We start from the raw sequence: 23,624 nt of genomic DNA, 5'->3' as shown, positions 1-23,624 counted from the left end.
TAGGTAATTAGGTTACTACATTGTAACATTCAAGTTAGGTTAAAAAGAACCGGTAAAATGTCGCATGCACGATTTTTCCTGTGAAATAGAGGCAGCCATCTTTGTATCGTTAACGTCAATTCCTTCCTATTTTTCGAATTGAAACTGATATTTAGAGAACAAGCACTTGAACTTTCGATGACAATATGGTCAATGAAGACAGCTAGGGTGGGTTTAAATGTAGAACTATGTAATAATTCCGAAAAATGTCAAGTTAAAAAATCACAGCTAAGGGTTTGGGTTGTTTGAAAGCGTCTCGCTTTGAAGCCACAAAATTATGGTAAGCCTAATCATGTGACTAAAAATTTTGTCCGTAAAATTTATTCCTCTACATTGGGGGGCCTCGAAAAAATTGTCAGCGTAAGTGAGGCGCGTTGAGAAAGGTTGGGAAACATTGTACTAACTAGAGTGTATAGTGCTGTACACTTGCTTTATTGATTACTGACCTCGCAGAGAACCATTTCATATCTCTCTGGGTCAAGTTTAGACACAACTCTTTTAAATTCTTCAAATGTAGAATAATATCGAATGTCATTTTCAGCTTCTCTAAAATAATGATAAAGTCACATCAGAAGTATTTTTAATAATACATTGACTTTATGAAATACATTAAATGGTACAGCTAAATAAATCACTTACACGAACAATCTTCGCACCAAATACCAGTATTTCCTTCCGTGTCTATCAACTCCAATTGGATTGTGTCGAAGATACTGACCAGCCATCTCAATTTCATATTCACAATTACTCACTCCATTCAATTTATGAGTAATGCATATTTCACACTGCCATTCATCATCAGGAACCTTGAAATAGGAATATGCAGAATATTTAACTTTCAAGCAAAACTAATTAAATTTATTAAGACATGAAACGCTTAAAAAAATACCATGTGAGCCTGTTAACTCGAAGTTACAGTAACGATTGATTAAATTACTCAAACTATCTAAAATAAATTGTGTTATTGGGAAGATAATTTAAAACAATAAATTTAACACAGTTTTCTTGTAGATCAGTGGTTTTCAAAGTGTGGTCTACATTCACCTAGACAATAGGTGCAAACAAGATAAAACGATAGAATGGAACTAGCAAACGATAACAATGGTTGGAGCTAAAATTCCGATTATTTGTTAGGCGCAGTAATAAAACCGGATAACTATACTAACGCACCACTATTCTATTATACTTGGAACAGCTATTTTAATCTAGGTTGTATTACTACTTATTTTACTGTATTACTTGTCAAATCACATTTGTTCCATTATCCTTGTCTCAAAGTGGCATGAGGGTTTACCAATGTAAAAACTGCCCATAACAAATGAGCAAGCAAAGTTGAACACTACATTGATTGGAGAGCTCTGGGTACATGCAATTTTTTGTAGTAATTGTAATTGCTTACTTTAATGTTGGACAATAACTTTGCTTCAATTCCAAAGTTAAATACATTTTTTGATGAAATTGAACTTCATATGAAAAAAGGTTTTTGCCCCTTAAAACAACCTCAAAATGGAATGTATTCTCGTAATTATATGCACAACAGCTGGCAATTTATGGCGTATTGACACTAGAGCTTTTAAAAAACGTATAGGTTTTAAACACCGTGTATAGTAATTCTGAAACACTGAATAATCCACCTATTATATGTTTCCCTATAGGTTATTGCTGATAACGCATAAACAGTCGAAGTCGCATAAACAAGCAAATACACTGGACAAAATGGATGAAGACCTAAAAATGTTCAGTTTAAATTTTTAATCCATGGTTTTTCATACGATTTTTTACTGGACCCTTTAAACTGAGCAGTTTTGAATACTATATGCCAGGACTGGCCAACCCGCGGCTCTTTGCCCGGTATTATGCAGCTCTTTCGTTCATATTTAACCTCCGAAAGAGAGCACATTTTACCCATTTTAGGCAGATAAATAATACAGAAAAGTAATCTCTACTGGCTAATGTTCAATTGATATTTGCTAAACAATGACTGATTACATCAGATTTCGACCCAGAATAAAGATGATGAAACTGAAACAATATCTGATGCAGTATTATGACGTAATAAGACAAAGCGTCATAAATCATAATGTGTATGATGTGGCTCTTTGCGGTTAACACAGTAAGAAGTGAGGCTCTTAGTCTCTGATTGGTTGGCCACCCCTGCTATATGCAATTCTAAATTTTATTTGAATTTACCTACACTCTAAAGACATATGATTTGATTATTATCCAAAACTAGACTGCATAAGATCTAAATAAAACGAAAATAAAATTGAATCAAAATTTTGTACTAATGAAATATAAAGATTTAAAAAAAAATTAATGACGAGCAATTTAACCGTTAACATCTATACTACAGTTAGTGTATATAGTCTCACGGGTTGTAAAGAACTGTACTAAACCAAAGCTTTGTAAACAATGTAAAAAATCATCTACCTCTGTCAAAGGTGGATCACAGCAAGCAAGATGGTATACTGCAGGGCAAGTTTCACAGCACAAAAGATCGCCAAGGCGGTGACAAACCCGGCAATGATCATCATATCGAATTGTGCCATCCATCATGAGTTCATCACGAATTTTTGTGGACGCAAGAAACTTGTCTGAAAGCATCTCCAACACCTTCAACAAAAAAGTTGAAATCAGCCAGTAAGAGCTAGCATAAAAAAACAGTTGAACATGTATATAACTAGTAAGGTAAAAGTTTGATGCCCAGGTACACTTTTTAAGTTTCTATCATGCTGCCAAGGTTGTTGCCATAGAATATATATCATACCTCTAGTTTTTGGGAAACATCAACAAATGGAAAATCTTTTAACTGAACAACTGTAAGGACATTCTTAAACTCCGGCGAACTTTCAAAATATGATCTTAGTACTTCAGGCCATGTTAAATAATCAATGAAATAAAGTGCAGCATATGAGGAATCCTTTTGATCAATAGGTACAAACGTGGCATTAACATGATCCTCTTCTTTAAGTAATGCTTTCAGAAGTGTAATGTGGCACTGTAAAAATTTACAGTAGTTAAAGTTAGACAGCTAATTTCTCAAATTTCAACACTAAGCATTACAAACAAACCTCATTGATTAAAACAGTTGTTTCGTTAGAAACTAAAGCGGCACAAAAGTCTTCAAAAAGAAATGGTGAAAGCCTCAAGCAATTTCTGAAATGTCTTAGAACCTGTTCAATTTGAAACATTAACTTGCAACACGAATCAAACATGTTAACAACTTTCAGCTTTAATCAAGATTTCTTGTACCGGTTGGCGGAGTACATACCTCGTATACAGATAACGCTCTCAAAACGAGTTGATTAGAAATCATAAGATCATCCGCTGAAACAGGTAACTCCAGTGGGGGAATTTCTTCATTTACTTGGTCTTCTTCCTCTTGCCACGATGACACGGTAAGATCTAATAGCAATTGTAAGAGAACAATGCAACTATCACACTAAGAACACAAGTATTGCAATTGATGAACAGTATTCGTTCATCAATTACAAAACATATTCAGTCAAAAAAACATTATACCACCCTCTTTGATTGTGCAATGTTGTCTTAGTCTATTTACCTGCTATAATTTCAGTCTTTTTAGAATCGAAAAAACAGTAAACTTTAGTTTTCGAGCTCACAAAATTGTATTCAAAGTGTTAACCAAAGGGGCTAGCTAAGGCATTACGTGCAATCACATTAGAAACACGACTAAATTGTTCCAAATCACTCATGTAGTTCCACTTTAGCAAGATTCAGTGACTATTAGAAGGTCCATTCCCAAACATTGGTTTTGAGAGCATGCTTGTTGTCTTACTATTCTAACATTACTACTATCTATCACTACTGTATAGATATACAATAACTTTTTTAAATTTGCCATACACAAGAAATTTGCTTAGAAGAAACGATTGCGAAATTTCACTGACAGTATAATGCAATGGTTCAGTGGATGACGGGTCCTCTGAGAGCCGATCACTGGTAGTGATGGCAACCGCGCAATGCTTTTACTGTTTTCGGGGTCATACTTAGAATTCACGATTAGTTCTTTAAGTATAATTACTATTATCATTGCAAAGCTGTTATTGCATCTCACTTAGTCCATACTCCGTAAAAATGAAGATGACGTACCAATTACCACTTAATAGCGATAATAAACCAATCAATAGGACGTAGCAAATAAACTTTTCAGTCCAACGTGTGAAACTTTACTAGATACTTTACTTTCGGGTTCAAAAATTTAACGTTCTTGATTATGTGTTAAATAGAAGTATATTCAGTAATCGTTGCTGCTAATTTTGTTAGATCTGTTTCGTTTTTTGATGCGAATAAATTAAAAAACAAATAATAATTAAATAATAGATAATGATTGAAATATGTGTATAAGAATGTCGTTCATTTTTTGCCGTAAACTTCACAGAGCTAAAATTAGGACGTATGATAGAACAAAGAACAAGCTACCAGCCATCCGTAGGCAGAAAAAAGTGGCAAAGCACTAAGACATGAATAGAAATAAAGTTGTGCTATAAGTGGTAGGTTAACATAACCAAGTCCAGAAATTTTATAAAAAGCAAAAACTTCTAGCATGGCTGTTGTCGCAAATAACGTTGATTAGAAGTATATTTTATCGTATGTGCTTTTACAACAATCCTTGACACGGGAAAGTTCCAAAAATCTGAACCCATTAACTTTACCGCCTTACATTTTGTAAACTTCGGCGCCTGTGCAAATAATTATAATACTATTCCATAAACACTGAAAATTTTGACAATTTGTACAACGGGAAATATACCACGCAGAGGGTGATGGGTCCTCTAGTTACTCGTTAGTGATTTGGCCATGTGAAGAGAAGAAAAGATTTGTAGTGCTAAACAAGGTAAGGATATCATAAGGAGCAAAAGTGCAGACTGAAACAGCATAACACCCAGGATCCGGAGAATAAATGACTTAAAACTGAAGGTAACTAAATTTTAAATTTGTAAAAAATGAGCACTTGAAAATAAATGATTGCTATATACAGGGTTGCCATCGGTCTCAACTCAAAAATAAAATTGACCGGGAAACGAAAGACAAATAACACTTTAAACAGTGCACAACAGGAGAAAGCAACCAATGTTCCTAAAAAAATAAAAAACAAGACACTATCTGCATGTTCTTAAATTTGATATCTCTTTGGTACAAAATGGTATACCAAAGGTGTCAAAATGCCGCTACCGCTAAGCTCGTGTGTAAATGCATATGAGGTCGAGCGATAAATGTTTGTAAACTTAAGATTACTAAATGTAGGATTTGGTCAATCGCAGTGGTTAAAACGTTTTTAACACAATAAAACATTCTTCTTTCGAAAGTTCAGCGAAATCGTTTTTGCATTAACTAAAGTGATAATTTAAATAACTGAATATTTATAAGCTTAACACCTATTTATTAAGTGATTATCAGCAAACAAGCATCGTCATGCCATGTTGCCATTGAAATTTACCAAGTCTAATGGTGACGAGGAAATTGTTGGTCAATGTAAGTTCTAGCCCAGGGGTGTTCAAATGATTTCTGCCATGATCCACCACAGCCAAACCTGGCAACATGATGATCCACTAAATACGAATAGTAAACATGTTGGACATGTTTTAATTTTTATGGTGCTTTATTTATGTAAATGTACCCTACATTGTAGGGCCTACAACATATTAATAACTTTGTAAAAGTCAAAAGTGAAGTGTGCTACAGATGCAAGATTGTTTCAAGACTACATTGGAAGATCCACACAAAAAGTTGAAAAGACCCGGATCCGGATTGAGATCCGCCATTTGAACACCCCTGTTCTAGCCATTACGATCACAGTTACTTGTTGGTAACCGTACTTGCATGATAGATACACTCAGCTGCAATTCAGTATGGTATTGGATAGTTTAAAGCAGGGGTGACGAACCTGCGGCCCGCCAAATAATTTTGTGCGGCCCACCAAACAATTTGACAAACGCCCATACATGCAAGGCAGGGTTGCCATACCGTCCGGAAAATTCCGGACATGTCCGGAATTTAGGGTTAAATTTTGCGTCCGGGAGACCAGCAGTCTTGAACGAAGCGTCCGGTGAGACCAGCAGTCTTGAACTTTCTTTCACCTGTTTCTAATCTTTGCGCAATGCGATATCAAAAGCTGATAGCACAATTGAGTCGCAGCAGTATGTCTTCAATAGATTGCCGCCGCACTCAATCGATGTATTTTTTGCGGCCGCGGGAGCAGCTAAAAATCTGCCAAATGAAGCGGTTGTGCTTGAATGCTAATAATTATGCAAAATGTTAAAAAAATTGTGCGGCCCGCTTGCTCAGCCGTAAGTGACAAAGTGGCCCGCGTCATCGAATAGGTTCGTCACCCCTGGTTTAAAGTATGATACCGTCACTGCATGATTTGCATTGCCGTTGGGTATTTCTAATATTTGCTTTACATACTAGTCTCAGTAACATTTCCAAAGTTTAGTTCCATGACATCGAAAAGGTTAAGAGCACTGACCTACGGTATCAATATCATCACACTATACAAACCTCCAATAGATGACAAATCATCATCATCCTCATCATCCAAAGATCCTTCGTTTTCTGAAAGTAAATCCATAGAATACATATCCTTGCCCACTGATGACACACTGCTTTCAGCCTACAACAAAATAATATAATTCAAGAGCTATGAATCCACTCTTATTTAGGTACTCAAAACTTAGTGAAAAATACAAGACTGATGGTGGGGCAAGTCCAATAAACAAGTTTGTCGTAAATCAAATAGTTGCCATTAAGTGTATTGGGAAAAAGGATTTTTCTTATTGCTGTGGTTAAGCAGTTATTGTCACAAATATATCGCAAATTTGGCGATATAAAGACATACCTCTTTATGAGGAAGATGGCAAACATTACGACCTCACAATGTTAAAACAGTATGCTTAATGACTGGGGTTTGGATTCGGTATGGTAGTAGATGAAAGTTAGCTAACATGTTTTGGATAAATTATGTTTCCAATTATGTACTTGCCAAGAATTCTAGTTTTGCAGCAGTTACCGGTACAACACTACATTAGCAACAACCGAAAAAATTGAGCTTGGAGAGCTGCAGCATAGCGTCTACACTCACCAGTACAAATACAATAAATGTAAGTTAGCTGAAGCTTATTTAATGCAAAATGCTTTGTTATACAGTTAAGTACGGTTTAATAATATATATTACTTATTGGGAACAAGAAACATTCTACAGTAATCATACTTGATCCAAATACCTGAGTCATGCATCTTGTATTTAATATTAAAATGTAATAAGAGTTGCTATTTCCGTCATAAATAAACAAAAAATTTGTGTTTTTGCCACTTATTTATGGCAACAATATATCAGTAATAATCCTTTTTCCTGTAAACTTATTGAAATATGTTCAAAGCCAACTTATTTTTGGACTTGCCCCTCATTTTAAATTAAGGCAGTCTGTAAGACATTTGTGCAATTGTTTTGTCAGGCTGAAGCCAAATCAAAATATACAGAATGATATCATTCCATACATCATCATCCGGTGATATGTAATCCACTTCATAGTCATCGTCTTTCTCAAGAACCATTTTAAACTGTTTAGGTTTATCAGGGTTTCTCGGTCTTCCACGACCTTGCTTAGTTTTTGGCGGCTGCATGAGCTTTATAGAATTGTTTTTGGGTGGCCTTCCACGCCTCCCTGAATGAGAAATTGGTGTCGAAGCTCTGCTGCTGCTTTGGCTACAAGAAAGCAAATAACTTAAATAAGAAAACAGAACCAAACGAAACAGGTTTAGTCTGTGAGTCCAGACCACGGGCGCCGAACTTGAGCGGACAGGACGGATTTTTCCGCCCTGGATTTTTCTAACAAATAATAGCGATTTTATGTTTTTGTAATCAAGATGAATTGGTTAAATTTATTGTTACTACTCGTTTGAAAAGTGACAACTCCAGTCTGGTCACTTCGACTAAGATTCCCTAATAGCTTGCTTGTCGTGATAGCAGATGAGACAAGCTTTGTAGACTTAACATTTTTATCAATACTTAACACTTAGCATTCTTATCAAATTCATTCATTAAAGTTGATTCCATTCGCTCCATGCTGATACCAGAAAAAAGCTTAGCCCTGTACCTATAGCGGCTAGTTTAAGCACTTGCGTAGCTTATGTTTATCTAAACCAGCGGTTCCCAAACTGGGGTCCGTAAAGCAGTTTCAGAGGGTCCGCAATTAGAATGCTTTTTCTTTCATTGGTGTGGTTTTTGCATTTTTCCTAAAGCATTTTTTGATTTTTATAGGGCCGCGAATTATCAAAATAATTGCAAAGCGTCCACCAGGCAAAAATTTTAGAAAGGTTTGGGAACCGCTGATCTAAACTAATATAGGTAAAGATATCGCAATACTATGGTATGATAACAAAATGCTACCCTGCTCACTGTTGTATTTCATTTCGGCAATTTAACAATCTGGTCATTTTTTATGGACAGGGTTCTGCAAAAACAATTGAACCAGTATTGAGTGAGTCTATTGCTTCACTCGTGACAATGTGGAGTGTTAGACGTATTTACGTTACCGATTACATAACTTTTTAAATTATAAAATGTCGACAACTATAGCAAACTGAGAACAATCATAGAACTACAACAACAACGGTACTACTTCATTTTTATTGCAAAGAATTCAAAATGTTTTTGTTATAAACGCTCTGGGCTCTAAGATGTCTCCGCACCTGTATTTTTACAATCCAAGCTTAAGTTGTTTCACCTGAAAAGAGTTTAACAATATATTGTAAAAATATTGTATAACATGTTGAATAAAAAATGTTGTACAGTCAGTGTGGTCCCAGATTTTTTTAACTACATGCACCGTAATGCATCGAAACTTCCATGTCAGTATCAAATCGTTAATATAGCACAATTCCACGAAAATTTAAAGAGAGTTCGAGGAGGAACTGTTGCGCAAGTGTGTGAAAAAGAGCTCTCTAGCTTCTATTATTCGCGAAAAATTAAAAGATTTGTACAGGAACCAATTTCTTGCCTTAGTAAGAATTTTGACTTTTTTTAGTACGGTGTGTTTGTCTTGATGAAAAAGGATAATTTGTAAGTAGAAACTTGAAAATTGGATGTTAACAGAGAATGGCTTAAAAATGTTGCACACGAAATTTCATTTGAAAATATGCAAAGCTAAAAATTTGATTAGTAATTTTTGGCAAAACTTCGCTTACTGGGTATTTTTGCATATTGGCTAGCCTACCTTACTAGACCCAGATTTTAATTTAAACAATTTCATTTTAAGCTCAGGACGACTGTTCTGTAAACGTAGATTAAAGAAACGTGAAAAACAACACGTACACACGAACAACACATGTCAGATGAAGCAAAAATACCAACATTTACTGTTCACATTTAAAGGAAATTAGAAGACAGACTTAAGAAGTGACTTGCGACAACTGGACAAGCAAGCTACTAGTTTATCCTGTGACAAAATTACTGTTTTGCTTGGTAATGAACATTTTTTGATGTTTCAAACATCAGCAAAACCATTTTTTGAGACGCTTGCATTCTTGCTTCCATAACTAGCACTATGTATGCAATTGAAAGCTGAAATTTTGTACAACTTATCCCAAGGAATGCTAGATTACATTAATCGAAAAAAATTTAACTTTTTTGTTAGTTTGTTTTTAACATTAAGTTCAAGTTTGTTGGCAGCAATAGCGCTGATAGGCCCTATTACACGTGACATTTCTTTCCCCAACTTTCACTTTCCAGTCTAGCTAAAACTCCGCTAACGCTTTACAGACGTTCGGTGAATATATATAAGTCAGATACAGTGGTACACGTGTCAGTTATTATGCTCCATTGTCGATTTCAAATTTAGCCTCCAACGCTCTTACCTTGACGACTTCGAAGTTGATACCCATCCTTCTGAATTGGTCAGTTTACGAAGCTCTAGACGTAGCTTGCCTTCAGACGGCTCGGCTGACATCAAGTCGTCTTCAACCGGTTCAAATGACTTTTGACTCATTTCACACCATAAAGCCGAGCCAAATTTGGTCCTTTTAGCCCTGCCTACACTCGGGTCAGGCTCTCACAACAATATATCCCCCCTAGTGCGCAACTAAGTGGTCAAATTTTCCCACCAATTTCTGAAACAAGCTTGCTTTAGATACCATCTTTTGGCAAAGGTAAATTCATGCCAGTTTCTTTCCTCGGGTCACGTGGTTTGCAACTAATGGAACTCAGAAATCGATATAATATATTTTCAACATGAAAGCTTTGTCGAAGCCGTTATGAAGGTTCATGAGTACAACGGGATTGTGAAATGACGCTGGTTCATTAATCATTATATCGGTAAATCAGTCATTGCCAAAGTACCCGTAGCCTCTGGAAATAAGCTGCAGTAAAACATGACCGTTGTCCGAAATGACCCAAGTTTCCGTACCGTGTAGACAAGTAGATTTCACCGAGGCCATAGTAGAAAATACTGGCACACGAAAGGGTCTAGGCCTAGTAGCTTATACAAGTTCACAACAAATGTGGTTATGCACTTGTAAACAAGACCCACACGAAACTCATTATCGTGCACGTCGAATTTTAATGAACAAACAAAAAATTAAGAGTACACACTAAATGTCTGAAATAAATTAAAAACAGTGTTCCCCATGCAACTAGGCTAACCTACCTAGGCCTATTTTCTTCGTTTCAGACTTTTAGGGAGATCCTATTTAAGGCTTCAGTGCACACAATCAAGCTCTGGACAAAAACTTTGCCATAAGCTACTTCGCCTATACCCGTACTTCTTAGTTTGGGATTTGGGTCTTGTAATTTTGCCCTCCCTCATAAAGGCATCAAGGAGAAGGAGTTCGGAGGTATGATGTGGTAATGTGGATCTTAAACCCGGCGTCGAATCCTCATCACTTGAGCAGAGTACCTGAGCTAGCCTTTGTGCAAATTCCGTTTTCCTCTCATAATTTTCAATTTTGGTTGATTTTTTTTTTTTTTTGTAATATTGCCCGAATTTAAGCGCTCAAACCACTTCGCTACTCAGCCATGTAATACAGAGCCTATAGGCCTAGATATTATGAAGATACAGTAGATGTTATGGCATATTAATTCCACAGGAGATATTTCTCCACGTCAAGTTATGCCTGAATTTCAACTCATGATGCAGCTGCCAATGAAATTAATTCAAATTATTCCTAGCCGCAGTCGTGTTTACAGTGGAACTAAGGAACCGCTTTTAAAAGCAGTGTCATAACCATAAAACTTAAAGTATGGAACCAAAACAGGAATTTATCGACTAAGGCTTTGTTGAACTGAATTTTTCCAGTCCTAATAAAACACATAATTAACAACATAACACATCACTGTAAACTATATAACACATATATAATTAAAGCCAGTAACAATAAGCTTGTTAAGAAGACTGCCAACACTACACTTACTAAAAACTGAATGACAACGAACAAACAAAATACAATACAATAACCAATTAATGCGCGAGGCAATAAGGTGTAAAACAAACTTCAATGTAGCAATTAACAACCAAGGAAAAATAAACATTAAGGAACATCACCACATTCTCCCCCGGTTAAATAATAATTTCAGATACTCGCTAGAGTCAGGAGTGCCGGAATAATTTTTGCCAAGAGGATTAAAATTCTAAAAAAGGGCACTTTATGAATGTTATTTTATAAATAAGGGATAATTAACAAAAGGATAATAACCAGATTTGTTAATGATTACCAACAGACAAGATTTCGTCCCCCTAACAGGTCCTTTGAAGTCCAAATGCTGCCTATTTCTAGCTGCCTTCAGCGAGGTTTAGTTTCGGCACATACACGGCAGTACTTACCAACAGTGATAAAATGATGGAGTCGAGCGTAGCCTGGAATGTCCAAGAGAATCATGAAGCGATAACGAATCCTTTAGTCAATCTACCATGTCACAAACTCTTGAAAGGGAGTCAGGCTGGGACAAATCAGGAAAATTTTTGAGAGAAGGTTTCCATTAAAAAACGTTTCTCTCTCAATGCAATTCTACATACGCCACTGACCACTGTGTAAGCGTTTGATGGCGTTACATGTGCTCCTTTTAGGCGATAAAAATATGGTGTACAACCCTAGCTTTCCTTAATAAATTATTCAAAGTATAAGACTATATGCAAATCTGTGAGGGTTGTTGGTTCCTGGGGTTAATCCGTTTCATTAAGTACGGTGCTCGGTGGCCATTAATACTTTTGCAGAAAATGAAATGCATTGGTTAACAATGCCTGGATAATGTTATTCGAAAAGCAATTGTTACATCTGAGCTTACACAAATCTTTAGCGCATACAAGTGCAAGGATATATCTGTATTGTTCCAAATCCTGTGATACAACATATTTAACATACCCAGGAAATCAGGTAACGTCACAAACATTTGTAAAAAACTTATTTGCAGAAAATAAATGCAAGAAATAAAGAAGTCTTCATATACTTCTGTATGTAATATGGAGATTCAAGCAGTTTTTCTCTGTTTGTGTTAGTCATTTAGCTTCGCCATAATGACATGGGTAGCAATGATGCAAACTGTGTTATCCCTCTCATTTATTAATTAAAACACTCCTTGTTGCCTGTTAAACAACACCCTCTAGACACTTCTAATTAGGGTTGGATTATCCGGATAACGGTTAACCGATTAACCGCAGTTTTTTTTTCTATCTGATATCCGGATATAATTCTGCCAGTTAACCGGCTAAAAGAGTATCGTTGCTAATGCGTTTTACACTTTTTAGTAAGTTTGAACATTCTTTGTTACGTAGAGGCTGACTCCCGCTGAGCGCAATTAAACCTTTGTTCACACTTCTATTGTCTTATACTTTCAACTACGGTACTCGTAAAATGCACCACTCAAATTTACTATCACGTCACAAAGAAAGCATAATGAATGATTCTTTTAATAGAAGACTGCATTCTCATGGCAAGGTAAAGTCTATGAAGTGTCAGTTGAAAAGCTTTGACTACAACCTAGTTTGAAGTGACTAAATTTAAGAGATGGAATTTAAACGTTTCAAACGACCTGCCAACCTTCAGACTCTCTATGAAGCGCTGCTTACTATTCAGCCCACTTCTGTGGAAGCAGAAAGAGCATTCAGTGCATGTGGACTCTTTGTTACAAAACTCCGGTCCCGTCTACAGGATTCCACAATTGATGCATTGTGCTTTATAAGGAGGGCGTTGCAGAAGCAGCGAGCATTAAATTTGCGTGATTTTTCTCGTATTCGCTCGTACTGCGCGTGTACGTAGATCTACAATAAAACTGTGTAATGATTTTACAATCCATTTTTCATGCAAACCTCGTGAATTCGATTGTCTCACTTAGCAGTTATTATCCGGTTAACCGGTTAGATAAATTCCAAATATACGGATATATCCGTTATCCGGATAGTAAAAATTATTGATATCCGAACTAACCCTACTTCTAATCTTTCTTTGCTAACACTTAAAAAAAGCTAAAATATGACACCTTTTGGTACCATCGATCAAAGTATTCATTAGAGAAAAACAAATGAACTCTTTTGCAAGTATCCATCCCCAACACCTGTCACCCATCATTTTGGAATACATTATAAAATTGTTGTTATATATACTTTTTTATCAGTATTTTAATCTAATGTGGCAAATACGATATTTACTGTAATTACATAACAATCCTATCATTACATATTCATAACTTTTGTACTTAGGATCACTTTGTTTGGAAGCTATGGCTGTAAGTGGACCCATGTATGGCATGAGACCTTTTTATTCTTTTAAAGGGGGCGCTGTAGAACTGCCCACCGTTATGTATAAAATGAAGAATTTGCTTGGAAATAATTTTGCTTCTCCAACCACCAATGGAGATATGGTAATATAACTACTTAAATTTATGTTTCTTAATCAACTTTTCAGTTTTAACTTGTAATGTTTAATAGACCTATGCATCGTCGTCAAGTATACTTAGCAGACCTCAAAAGAAATTGTGCTTAGGTCTGCCAAAGACGCTGCTTTTTGTGATAGCCTGCCCCAAATCAATGAAATCAAGTTAAAATTCAGAAATTTGCCAATTAGAAAATATTTACAAACCTTAAATATATTTACCTTTCAAGCTGTGCCGTTGCAATGTGCTCATAAAGAAGATCAGTTCTGTACCCTGGTTTTCATTAATTTATTTCACTATAGCTGTCGTTATTCTGGGTTTTATGTTTAATTTGCGAATTTAATTTCAAAAGAAGAAAGAATTTCAAAAACTGACACAGGTTTATACCCTATTTCAAACATCAAATTTCATTTTTTAAGCCATAAGGCATGTAAAACCTATATTGATTAACTAAAATGGACTTTTTGTTGTAACATTATTTAAGGGTTGGCACTGAAAATAGTCCCAACGTATGATTATTCATAACAATTTTCTACAGCATTTAACTACAAGGTAAAAACTTGCAAAGCTTCAACAATATTACTTATTCAATGGTATTAATGATGTTTTCCCCAGGTCTCTGCTGAATTACACCATCTTGAAGAACGTCAGCTTGAGTTGCTAAAAAAATTAGATAGAATGATTGATGGATTACAAACAATAAAGCCAGTTAGCAAATCGGAAAGTCCATTTCAGGTAGGTAAAAAATTAAGAACAAAAAAGCAAGTACCATTTTTGCTGTGTTGGTTACTATTCCTGGAGTTGACTTACCATCAGTGTTGTAACTAAAAAATTTCTTTCTGACTAGAATCTAGTCACTAGATTCAATTTAAACTGTGACTCATGTCAATACATTTAAATTAAATTTTAAGCTACGCTTGTCTTTCGTTCACCATATTGGCACAAAGCCATGCACTACTCCCCCCCCAATGTAGTATAGTGGCAAAACATAGAAGTTAATATTTTCTTAAGGTACAGTACAACTTAAGTTGAAGCCAAAATATACAGTAAATGCTATTTAGTATTTAGTTCTAGCAACATAAAGTTGAATTTAACGTATTAAAAAAGAACAGCCAATGTTTTTGCTGCCACTATTTCCTTGAAAAAAATCATAAGATCAAAGCTATTTCTCACAGTTTGTTATTAATCTAACTTAAATAAATAATATATTAACCTATACTTAACCTTAAATGTAACTAAAATCAACTTTTTGAACATCGCAGTTTTTTCCTAACTACGTTTAATAACAGAAGGAATTAATAACAGAACAGAATCTTGCGGCCCCTGTCAAAGTTGTAACAACAATGTTTATCACTAAACCTTATGCATTTTAGAGAGAAAAGAGAAAGTCTTTTTAGTTGCACAATTAACTGAAATTGTGTTCGTAGAAACACTTCGTTAGCAGGAATACTTCGTCTAGGTCCAATATTTGATAACATGGTAGTGTTTGCCGCTTACTAACTTGGTAATCTCCACTATCAACTAAATATGTGCTGCTGATCCTTCCTTGCAAAACCAGCAATGATACTTTTTATGTTTTTGCAAAAGCGCACATCGCTGTGGCGAACGCAGCAAACATGTCAGTGAATGATTTTTCTTTTAATGAAAGTAGCCTACTGAAATGAACACACTGAATTTGATAGTTTTTGAAGATGTTTGAATGATGAAATGGCGGTACCGTTAGCTTTTTATTTAAATAGCTTGGTTATTTAAAAAAAATTTCAAGTATATCTACACCCGAAAACTAACATGAGTGGCGTCATCGAGAATTAAGCAATACTCAATCGAGTCCAAGTATTGAATACATGCCAATGGAGTAATTGAACTCGGATTTGACTCAGCCCATCCCCAAATCAGTATCTTATTCAAATATAAGACCAGATTACCATACATATTATATTTCTTATCAGAAATACTGTTGCCAGAAGTGGTTTTAATGAGGCATATGACTTTTCAGACTAATCCAGTGACTGACGTGGTCATACATGCAAGCCCAGATAAACCTCCTCTCTGCCTCAAGTTTATAAAATGTTTACTCCAAAAGCAGGTAACTATCATGTACCACTGTACTTGCAGTAATTGTGAGTTGGGAAATTGCAAAGTTTTCGTCTGAGATGAAACAGGCTTCTTTGGTGTACGGTAGGGTTCTATATTAGGAATTTTCAAAAAGAATATTTTGTTCTGACAGCATAAAATAGTAATAAACATTAAATGCTTTTATACTTAAAATTATATTTTTTACATAATCAGCTGTCAGTTATCTTCATTTCCGTGTTTTCGAGAATTCGTGTTAAAAGATTTATTATCGGATGTATTATGATTTCCTCATGAATGTTGTTTGTAAATCCCACGGTCAGTAGGCTTGGTGCAAATATAGCAAGAAAGTATTCGAATGTGAATACGAATATTTCCATTTTTCTTGAATACCATTATAAATACATTGAATTAAAATGTATTCGAATACAAATATTTCAGCAACTGTATTCATCAGTGCATCTTTGAATGTATCATACTGGGTATAAATCAATCTTCAATCAGAATTTCACAGTAGTGCTCTTTAACAATAGAATCTTGAAAAACTAATGAACTACAGTAGACTTGCGTGGCCTATAATTATAATGGATGCATATATTTGGGATAACTTCCAGTTCCTTTCAGAAATAACAAGGTTAAATACCTCAGCCTGTCACTATTTCACTGGAAATGGTACATTCGAAGCTACCTTTTTACAGTTTCTCATTAACCTTACTTCAACATTATAACATAGTCACCTTGACCTAACCTAAATCCACTGGCCAATATCCGAAAGGTTGATTAATTATGATGAAAATCCAGGATGCACCTTTCAACATCAACATTAGTACAAGTGTGTGCCCCCACATCCGACCACCCAGACGAAGAGATGGAGAAGTTTTATGAGAACATCAATGAACTGATGAAACATATATAGAGTCGAGAAGAAATTTTAATGGGAGACAGGAATGCAAAGCTTGGGAGTTAACATCAGTACCCAATAAAGGAAGATTTGGAATTGGAGAGTGAAATGATAGGGAAACAGAACTGGCCAACTTCTGTAGAACAGGAATCCTTGTCATCGTGAGCACCCTGAGAGGAAATTGTACACATGGAAAAGCCCATATGATATCTATCGCAGCCAGATCAACTTCAACCTGATCAATGCAAAATTTTGCAAGTGAAGACTTACCCTGATGCAGAAACATGCTCTGACCGCAACCCTGCGGTCATAAAGATGAAGATCAAACTGAAAACATTTTAAAGAAACAACAAAATCCTGAACTGGAGTTGAGCAAACTCAAGGAAGACCACTACAAGGATCGCTATAACATCTGCGTTTCAAATAAATACAGTGTACTAATCGTCGAACGGAACCCACCGAGAAAGGACAAAGAAGAGGAAGAGCCAGAATGGAAAGTCATCGGAGACAGCATGACATCTGCGACAAAGGAAATGCTACTACCCAGAAAAAAGAAAGAGACAAAGCAGAGATGGATGCCGGATGAGATACTGGAAAAGATGAAAGAGAGGAGAAACAGATGAAAGAGAGGCCCAAGAACAGAGATAGAAAAGTATTAGAGACTAATAAGAGAAATCCACACAATGTACTCGTAAGCAAAGAAGGAGTTTTGAAACCAGAAGTGCTCAGAAATCAAAGCCCTCGAATCAACACACAGTATAAAGAATTGCACAAGAAAGTCAGAGATTACAGAAAACAAATTATTCGACGGAAAATTTTCAGAGGAAAGCCAAGAAGGAATCTGAACAATAATATCAGCCAGTGAAAAGGCCTCAATTAAATCGAGATAATAAGAAGGGTTTACGGCCGAGACGGCTGGCAAACTATGGCATGCAACCCTCTAAACTGAACAGAACTTAAATGAGCTAAAATCAACATTTTTCACAACCATATTCCTAACCGCTTACCTTTAATAGTAGGTTGCTTGAACTTGAACTACTTAAGGTGAAATAGTCACTCCCAATCCAATAATAATTTTAGAACCGTTTTGCTCACACCACTATTAAATACTCTGATAAAAAATTCAAAGCTATGTGGTACCTAAATTTGGGTTAAAATAGTGTGTATGGCTCAACTTTTTAAGACAAGATATTTCTGTGTGTCTATCAGGCACTTTTGTTGTTAAGGCATGGTGCCGTTAATGCAGCTTGATGATAATAGTGTTTTTGCATCTTTCGTGCACCTTCACATAACTTCTTGGCCCACAGGGTAAGCGCTTTTCTACTTGCGTTTTCAGAGTTACTTGTATGAAATGACATACCTTACAACGAAGATTTAGACAATTTTGCTGTTCATTATATTACAATGTACTAAAGTGTAAATAACTGCCCAAACTAACAGTAACATTGACACTAGTGAAAGTGGTGAAATTTAACTAATTCTACGTACATCACTGTCAACGTACCAGAGCTGGTAATGTCATCACATCTTCCAACGATTATCATGGTGTGTATTTTTGCTGTAGAAACTTGGGCTTATCAACAATGCCCTTCTTTAGTGTTATGGCTACCAGAAACCGGTCTCTTGCCCGGATGATCTTTTTTTACAGTGGGTTTTCTTTTCCCTCCAATGATGTACAGCATTGAAGCGATTTTCGCTCATCTGCTTAATTTGGGTTTTTTCAAGTTATGTTTTATGAACTTAATTAATTATAGTTTTATTTGTTACAAGTAATTATTACCTTAATTATTTTTAAGCAACGTTTTAAGTCTTTTTCGGGTTTGTGACTTTTTCCTGTTCATCGGCGCATGCTAGTAAAAACTGGCTTGCTATTTCATCCCCACCGTGCTTTTGACGAAAAAGAAAAGACTGATTGATATTCGAACATAAATTGTAGATTATAAACGTCGGACAAGTCCTGAGTGGTAAACTATTCCAAGTCATGCTGTACTGGAGGAGTATAGCCTACAACAAAGAATAAACCATTTGACTATTTTGACAGATGAGTGGACGAATAAAAGAGTTGCAAAAGAAAGGATAGCCTATTTAGATTTAGTAGGTAACGAACAACCAGTAGAAGGTGATATAAGCTAGCACCCGACTTGAAAGTATGGCAGTTTGCCACTGCTTACTTACGTTATCCTTTTTGTGGAATAACTATGTATGGTATCTAATCAAAATAGATACAAACTTCGATAAATTACTTTTTCTCAAAATTGAAAAACTAATGATAAAGAAGTCTGTATTGAAAAAATAGTGTCATCGATAAGCAATATGCTCAAAACTTATTTCAGGCATTTTTAGTTGTGTTATACTACATCTTGTTTTTGGATTTGATCCAGAACCGAATTTATTTGACTGAATCAGCAATTAATCTAGTATTGCAATGAATGAATGGGAAAATTTCGTTCCAAGCAAATTTGCATGAAATAAACAGTTGGTTGTATTAAGGAAATTCTACTATATAAGACTATAAGGTATTTCCTAGTTAAATACAGCACTGTATTACTGCTAGGCAGCTGTGGTCAGTAACAAAGTAGTTTTACTAAGTAGTGGCTACTAAGTAGCTACAAAGTAGTGGCTACTAAGTAACGAACTTGAGTAAGTTACCAAATACTAAAGTAGAAAGTAAGTTTGTGCTTCTGTTAAAAGAAACTTTGCAATCACATCTGCACAAAACGTTAATGTACAGTCACCACTTGATTTTTACATATTTCAAGTAACAATGCTCTGACGAATGATAAAAGTTTTTCTGAAACTATTTAGCTTCATAAAATTATGCATTTCCCTGCGGTTGTGTTGCTTTTAGCAAGGTCATGGTAATTTGTCCTTCACAACCTCATACTTTATATTGATAACTACATCTTACCTGAGGAGTTTAAAATGTGCTACTTCATACGAGTAGTTTTGAACACAATACTTCTACTTGTAGGGGTGTAGATTTTTTTGGGAGTAACGATACTACTACTTCACTAACTTATGTGGTTACTTTGACCACCACTACTGTTAGGATGTGCTATCTGTATAAGAAGTGCGGTAAATTACTGAAATCCTTAACGGTTTTTGTCTTGTTTTAGTACAAAGTGTTGTGGAAGGTTCATTTCCATTCCTCGTTAAAAAAGTTGCCCGTCTTTGATAAACTATGGTACAATGAAGAATGTACTGATCGAAATGCAAATGAAGTGATCATTACAGTTATATTTAAAGAAAGTAAGTTTTCACGTTAGTTGATGCCTACCAAATGTTTTCCATATGTTGAAACTTGCAAGCAGTGTTGAAGTTGCTCAAAATTAGAAAATAGGTGTGTTGAGTATAATGTCTTCTCTTAAATTCTGTCTAGCTATGATTATAAATCAAACAACATTTGATTTGTTGTTATTTTAAAGCAGGGTTCTTAACCTTTTCATCGTATTTACTCCATGCAAGTTTTCGATACTAAAGATAAGCAAATATCATTATTAAGCTGTATAGTGAAGACTGGGGCACAGTGAATCACAAATGTTTATTTTCGTGTTTCTTCAAATCGTTTTCGTAGATACTTTAATTCTTGTGATATAGTTGCATCTGACTTATACTGTTTTATATTTGGCTTTTTAGAGAGAGCTTTAGCAATTTTGTTAATTAAGATATTTTATTTTAAAAGTGGATAAAAAATTGATTCATTGTTGGCCGGTATACAGTGAACCAAAACTAAAGGTGTGTATTTGATGTCACTATTTTATGAAAATGAGATATGGCTTTAGTCTTGCAAATAATCACTTAACTGTTTATTAGTTTGGGGGCATTTGCGGCTTTAGTCAATAAAGAATAAATCACTTTATTAACAAGACAAAAAGCACATTGCATTTGTATTATCTGCAGCAAAAGCAATTAACAAAATGAAATAAAAAAAAAATATATAATAAGAGAAATTTAAAAATAAATGACAGAAATGTTCTCTTCAAACCTGCTTAACATATGAATTGTTTGCATGATGACTAGAGGTTGCCATTGATTCACTGTGTACCATTGGCAGGCTGGGAATAAAAGAACAAAACAAGTCTATCTGAAACAAATTTTGTTTTAGCTTTAATTTATATTTATCCACATGTATAACTGTAACTAGATATAAGCACACACTTCAATAAATTTAAAGTCGCACCAAGAAATAATCAAAAATCTTCTACCATTTTTATTTACTTTTACGAGCAACTTTATTGATTTTATTTTTTTGAATTGAAGCCTTAACTCTGTGACATCTGCCCTAATTACAGTACTATGAAAAGAAAACAGTGTTACAGTGATTACCGTAGATTTTTTCAAATATTTTTAATTTTAAGTCAACTGATTCATTGCACCCCGGTCTGCCCTTATAGCATGACTAATAACAAGTTTTAAATTATTGTGACTTAGCAAGTTTACCCCAGATTAAGGACGACTTTGTGATAAGTTATCCATAGACATTGCATGTTATAAGGGTGTTATGTTGGATTTAAATAGCTTAGTTTCTGGTGAACATAAATGTTGGTTTTAGTTTCAGGAGGAAAACCTGTAGCATATCTCCGCCCTTCCATGGATTTACCAATAGAAGGGGAAGCTAACATTGCCCGTTTTTTTGGCCGTGTTTTCGGGACGTACGATTCACTTCAGTCTGCTAGTGCAACTGCGTTGACAGATGTTGTGTTAGATGCTTGTGATGTGTTGCAATCATATAGAAGTGACTGTTCTGAGGCATTGCTAACCTTACGTAAAGCACTCGGAGACAAAAGTTTTCTTTGCGGAAATCAGCCTTCAATAGCAGATTTTGTAGCTTTTTCAGCCCTCCAAACAACCAATTTTAAAGTGGAACAAGATACGCTAATGCAGTGGTTTCAAAGAGTAAATAGTGAATGAATAGTTTCAATACATTGTAAACTGGTGTGAATAAATTGCAAAAGCATGTGTGTGTTCTCCCTGTGACTCTGGCCCTACCAAGACAAAAAGTAGAATTCGTCAAAAAATGTAAGATATAGCAAAAAAATGTCGTTGATGAATCACCGTCAAAATCATTTTAAAACTGTATTCACATTTGTTGTGATAAAAGTCCTCGCCTGCTGCTGACATGTTACAACCAAAAAGATGTGGGCAACTCACACAGTGTAAAGATGTGTAAGCAACCATGCGCTTCTTTAGTGATTTGTGGAAGTAACTTCCTGTTTGTAGTACCAATTAGGGTTTTAGCGACGAGCAGGACGCTAATGGTACTAAACAATATCACCCAGGACGGTAGAACTCTTCCAATTATCACCGTGAATCTAAGTAAAGTATGTTGGTAGATAAAATGTCGACGATTTTTATGTGTTAGAATTTTAAATCATTATGTCTGACCTCACTTGTCTTCAGAAATCACAAAACCGTTGTTCATTTGCATCTGTTTTTCTACGTTTTTTTGCAGTGAAGAATAAAACGGTTAGACTCGGCAATGCTCTCACCCACTAGCTGACTAACGTATTCAGGGCGGTTCTTGGGTATAGGTCGGCAGTATCGAATTACTGTACCGCGTTTTTTTTTCAGTACCGGTACCGTCGGTAATTTTGGAAAAAGAACTGAACCTCTGTACCGTATTACTTTTTTTCAAGAAATTTCAGTCGGTACTCGGTACTTTTCACGTGATTAATTCAAAATCTTAACAAGTCTGTTTCCAAAAATGCGTGTTAATTAATCTTTAACATTAATTTTAGCACCTGTTAATTTTTTTAATCTAGAAATGTCAAGTAAAATTGCAGGTTATCAACGTCACATATGTTTTGACCTGGAAGAATCTTTACCGGGGGCATAATAGCGGCAAACATTGCATTTGCAGCAGCATACTTTATACAAAAACTACCGAGTACCGACAAAGTACCGAACTACTTTTTTAAAGTAGGCCTAGTATCGGAACCGGATGTACTATTTATGCCAAGTACCGCTACCGACGGTACTTTCAAAGTACCGACTGCCCACCGCTGTCCTTGGGCCATCTCATGAACCAGATTTATAAACAAACCAAATACATCTGGGGGATTGGGGTTGAATAAAAGATGCCGTTATATGTGGACGTTAATGTATGGATTCTGTCTCAACGGAATTTGGAAATGTGGCTTTGTATCGGTAAATGGACACTATAAAATTTTATAAACGAAGTCGTTATAGACAAAGTCTGCTGTAGCCTACATCTTTTTGAAACCAGCGGGATCTCGACATAGAACACTTCTGCGTGCTTAAACGTGTCTAGAACTGAGATTTGTGTCCAGAGTTCAAGTTTTGATTACACAGTGAATTCTAATTGAAGCTGGGCGAGTTGCAGGATTAAAACTTTCATTTCAAATAGCTTACTCACTCAAAATTCAGAAATGAAATTTGTGTCTAGATGAAAAGGACACTTTGACAAAAGTAAAAGTTTTCAAAGTATTCCGTAAAGACGTGATACGACTTCGCATGCGTCGAAGTTAATATTGGAGTTTTTTTCATTGTGTCAACGTAGATATTTTTTCAGTTTCTTTGTCACCCCGCTATGGTTACCGCTTCGCACATTTTATGGTCACTTGGATTGCTGTCGTTATATCTCTGTTTATTGTTTGTTTGTGAGCATATTTCGTGAGTGAGCACCATTCGCTCCCCATAGACAATAAGGAAAACTATGCAATACGACTTTTTGGAATATTAAAGTGATATTACTGAAACATAATTTTC

The 23,624-nt window shown here is 35.4% G+C and overlaps 2 protein-coding genes and 2 long non-coding RNA genes across 5 annotated transcripts in view; 2 read left to right on the top strand and 2 right to left on the bottom strand.

Annotated features, from left to right (window-relative positions):
* The window catches only part of LOC143452644 (nucleosome-remodeling factor subunit BPTF-like), a 29,154-nt gene extending 18,948 nt beyond the window's left edge, over positions 1-10,206 (bottom strand). The window contains exons 1-9 of one of the 2 annotated variants that reach the window (XM_076953690.1): positions 9,916-10,206; positions 7,558-7,765; positions 6,562-6,673; positions 3,311-3,444; positions 3,111-3,212; positions 2,807-3,037; positions 2,470-2,652; positions 679-845; positions 486-585 (exon numbers count right to left, since the gene is read on the bottom strand). In XM_076953690.1, the coding sequence (XP_076809805.1) occupies positions 486-585; positions 679-845; positions 2,470-2,652; positions 2,807-3,037; positions 3,111-3,212; positions 3,311-3,444; positions 6,562-6,673; positions 7,558-7,765; positions 9,916-10,046 (1,368 nt within the window). In that variant the 5' untranslated portion in view covers positions 10,047-10,206. The remainder of the gene's footprint in view (positions 1-485; positions 586-678; positions 846-2,469; positions 2,653-2,806; positions 3,038-3,110; positions 3,213-3,310; positions 3,445-6,561; positions 6,674-7,557; positions 7,766-9,915) is intronic. The other variant, XM_076953691.1, reaches the window with a different exon arrangement.
* Positions 10,207-10,592: 386 nt separating this feature from the next.
* On the top strand, positions 10,593-21,854 carry LOC143452645 (aminoacyl tRNA synthase complex-interacting multifunctional protein 2-like). Its single transcript, XM_076953692.1, has 6 exons — positions 10,593-10,890; positions 13,749-13,909; positions 14,537-14,656; positions 15,918-16,007; positions 20,012-20,144; positions 21,448-21,854. The coding sequence occupies exons 2-6, from the start codon at positions 13,769-13,771 to the stop codon at positions 21,804-21,806; spliced, it is 843 nt and encodes a 280-aa protein (XP_076809807.1). The 5' UTR covers positions 10,593-10,890; positions 13,749-13,768; the 3' UTR covers positions 21,807-21,854.
* LOC143452646 (uncharacterized) lies at positions 12,433-13,820 on the top strand. The gene is made up of 2 exons (XR_013115081.1): positions 12,433-12,987; positions 13,096-13,820. It is a non-coding gene; the product is annotated as an uncharacterized LOC143452646 (long non-coding RNA).
* On the bottom strand, positions 18,682-20,968 carry LOC143452647 (uncharacterized). Its single transcript, XR_013115082.1, has 2 exons — positions 20,881-20,968; positions 18,682-18,899 (listed from the first exon to the last, which is right to left on the bottom strand). It is a non-coding gene; the product is annotated as an uncharacterized LOC143452647 (long non-coding RNA).
* Positions 21,855-23,624: the final 1,770 nt, after the last annotated feature.

The sequence above is a fragment of the Clavelina lepadiformis genome, chromosome 4 (assembly GCF_947623445.1).
Source record: "Clavelina lepadiformis chromosome 4, kaClaLepa1.1, whole genome shotgun sequence".
NCBI lineage: Eukaryota > Metazoa > Chordata > Ascidiacea > Aplousobranchia > Clavelinidae > Clavelina > Clavelina lepadiformis.
This window is presented reverse-complemented; position numbering and strand designations above follow the sequence as displayed.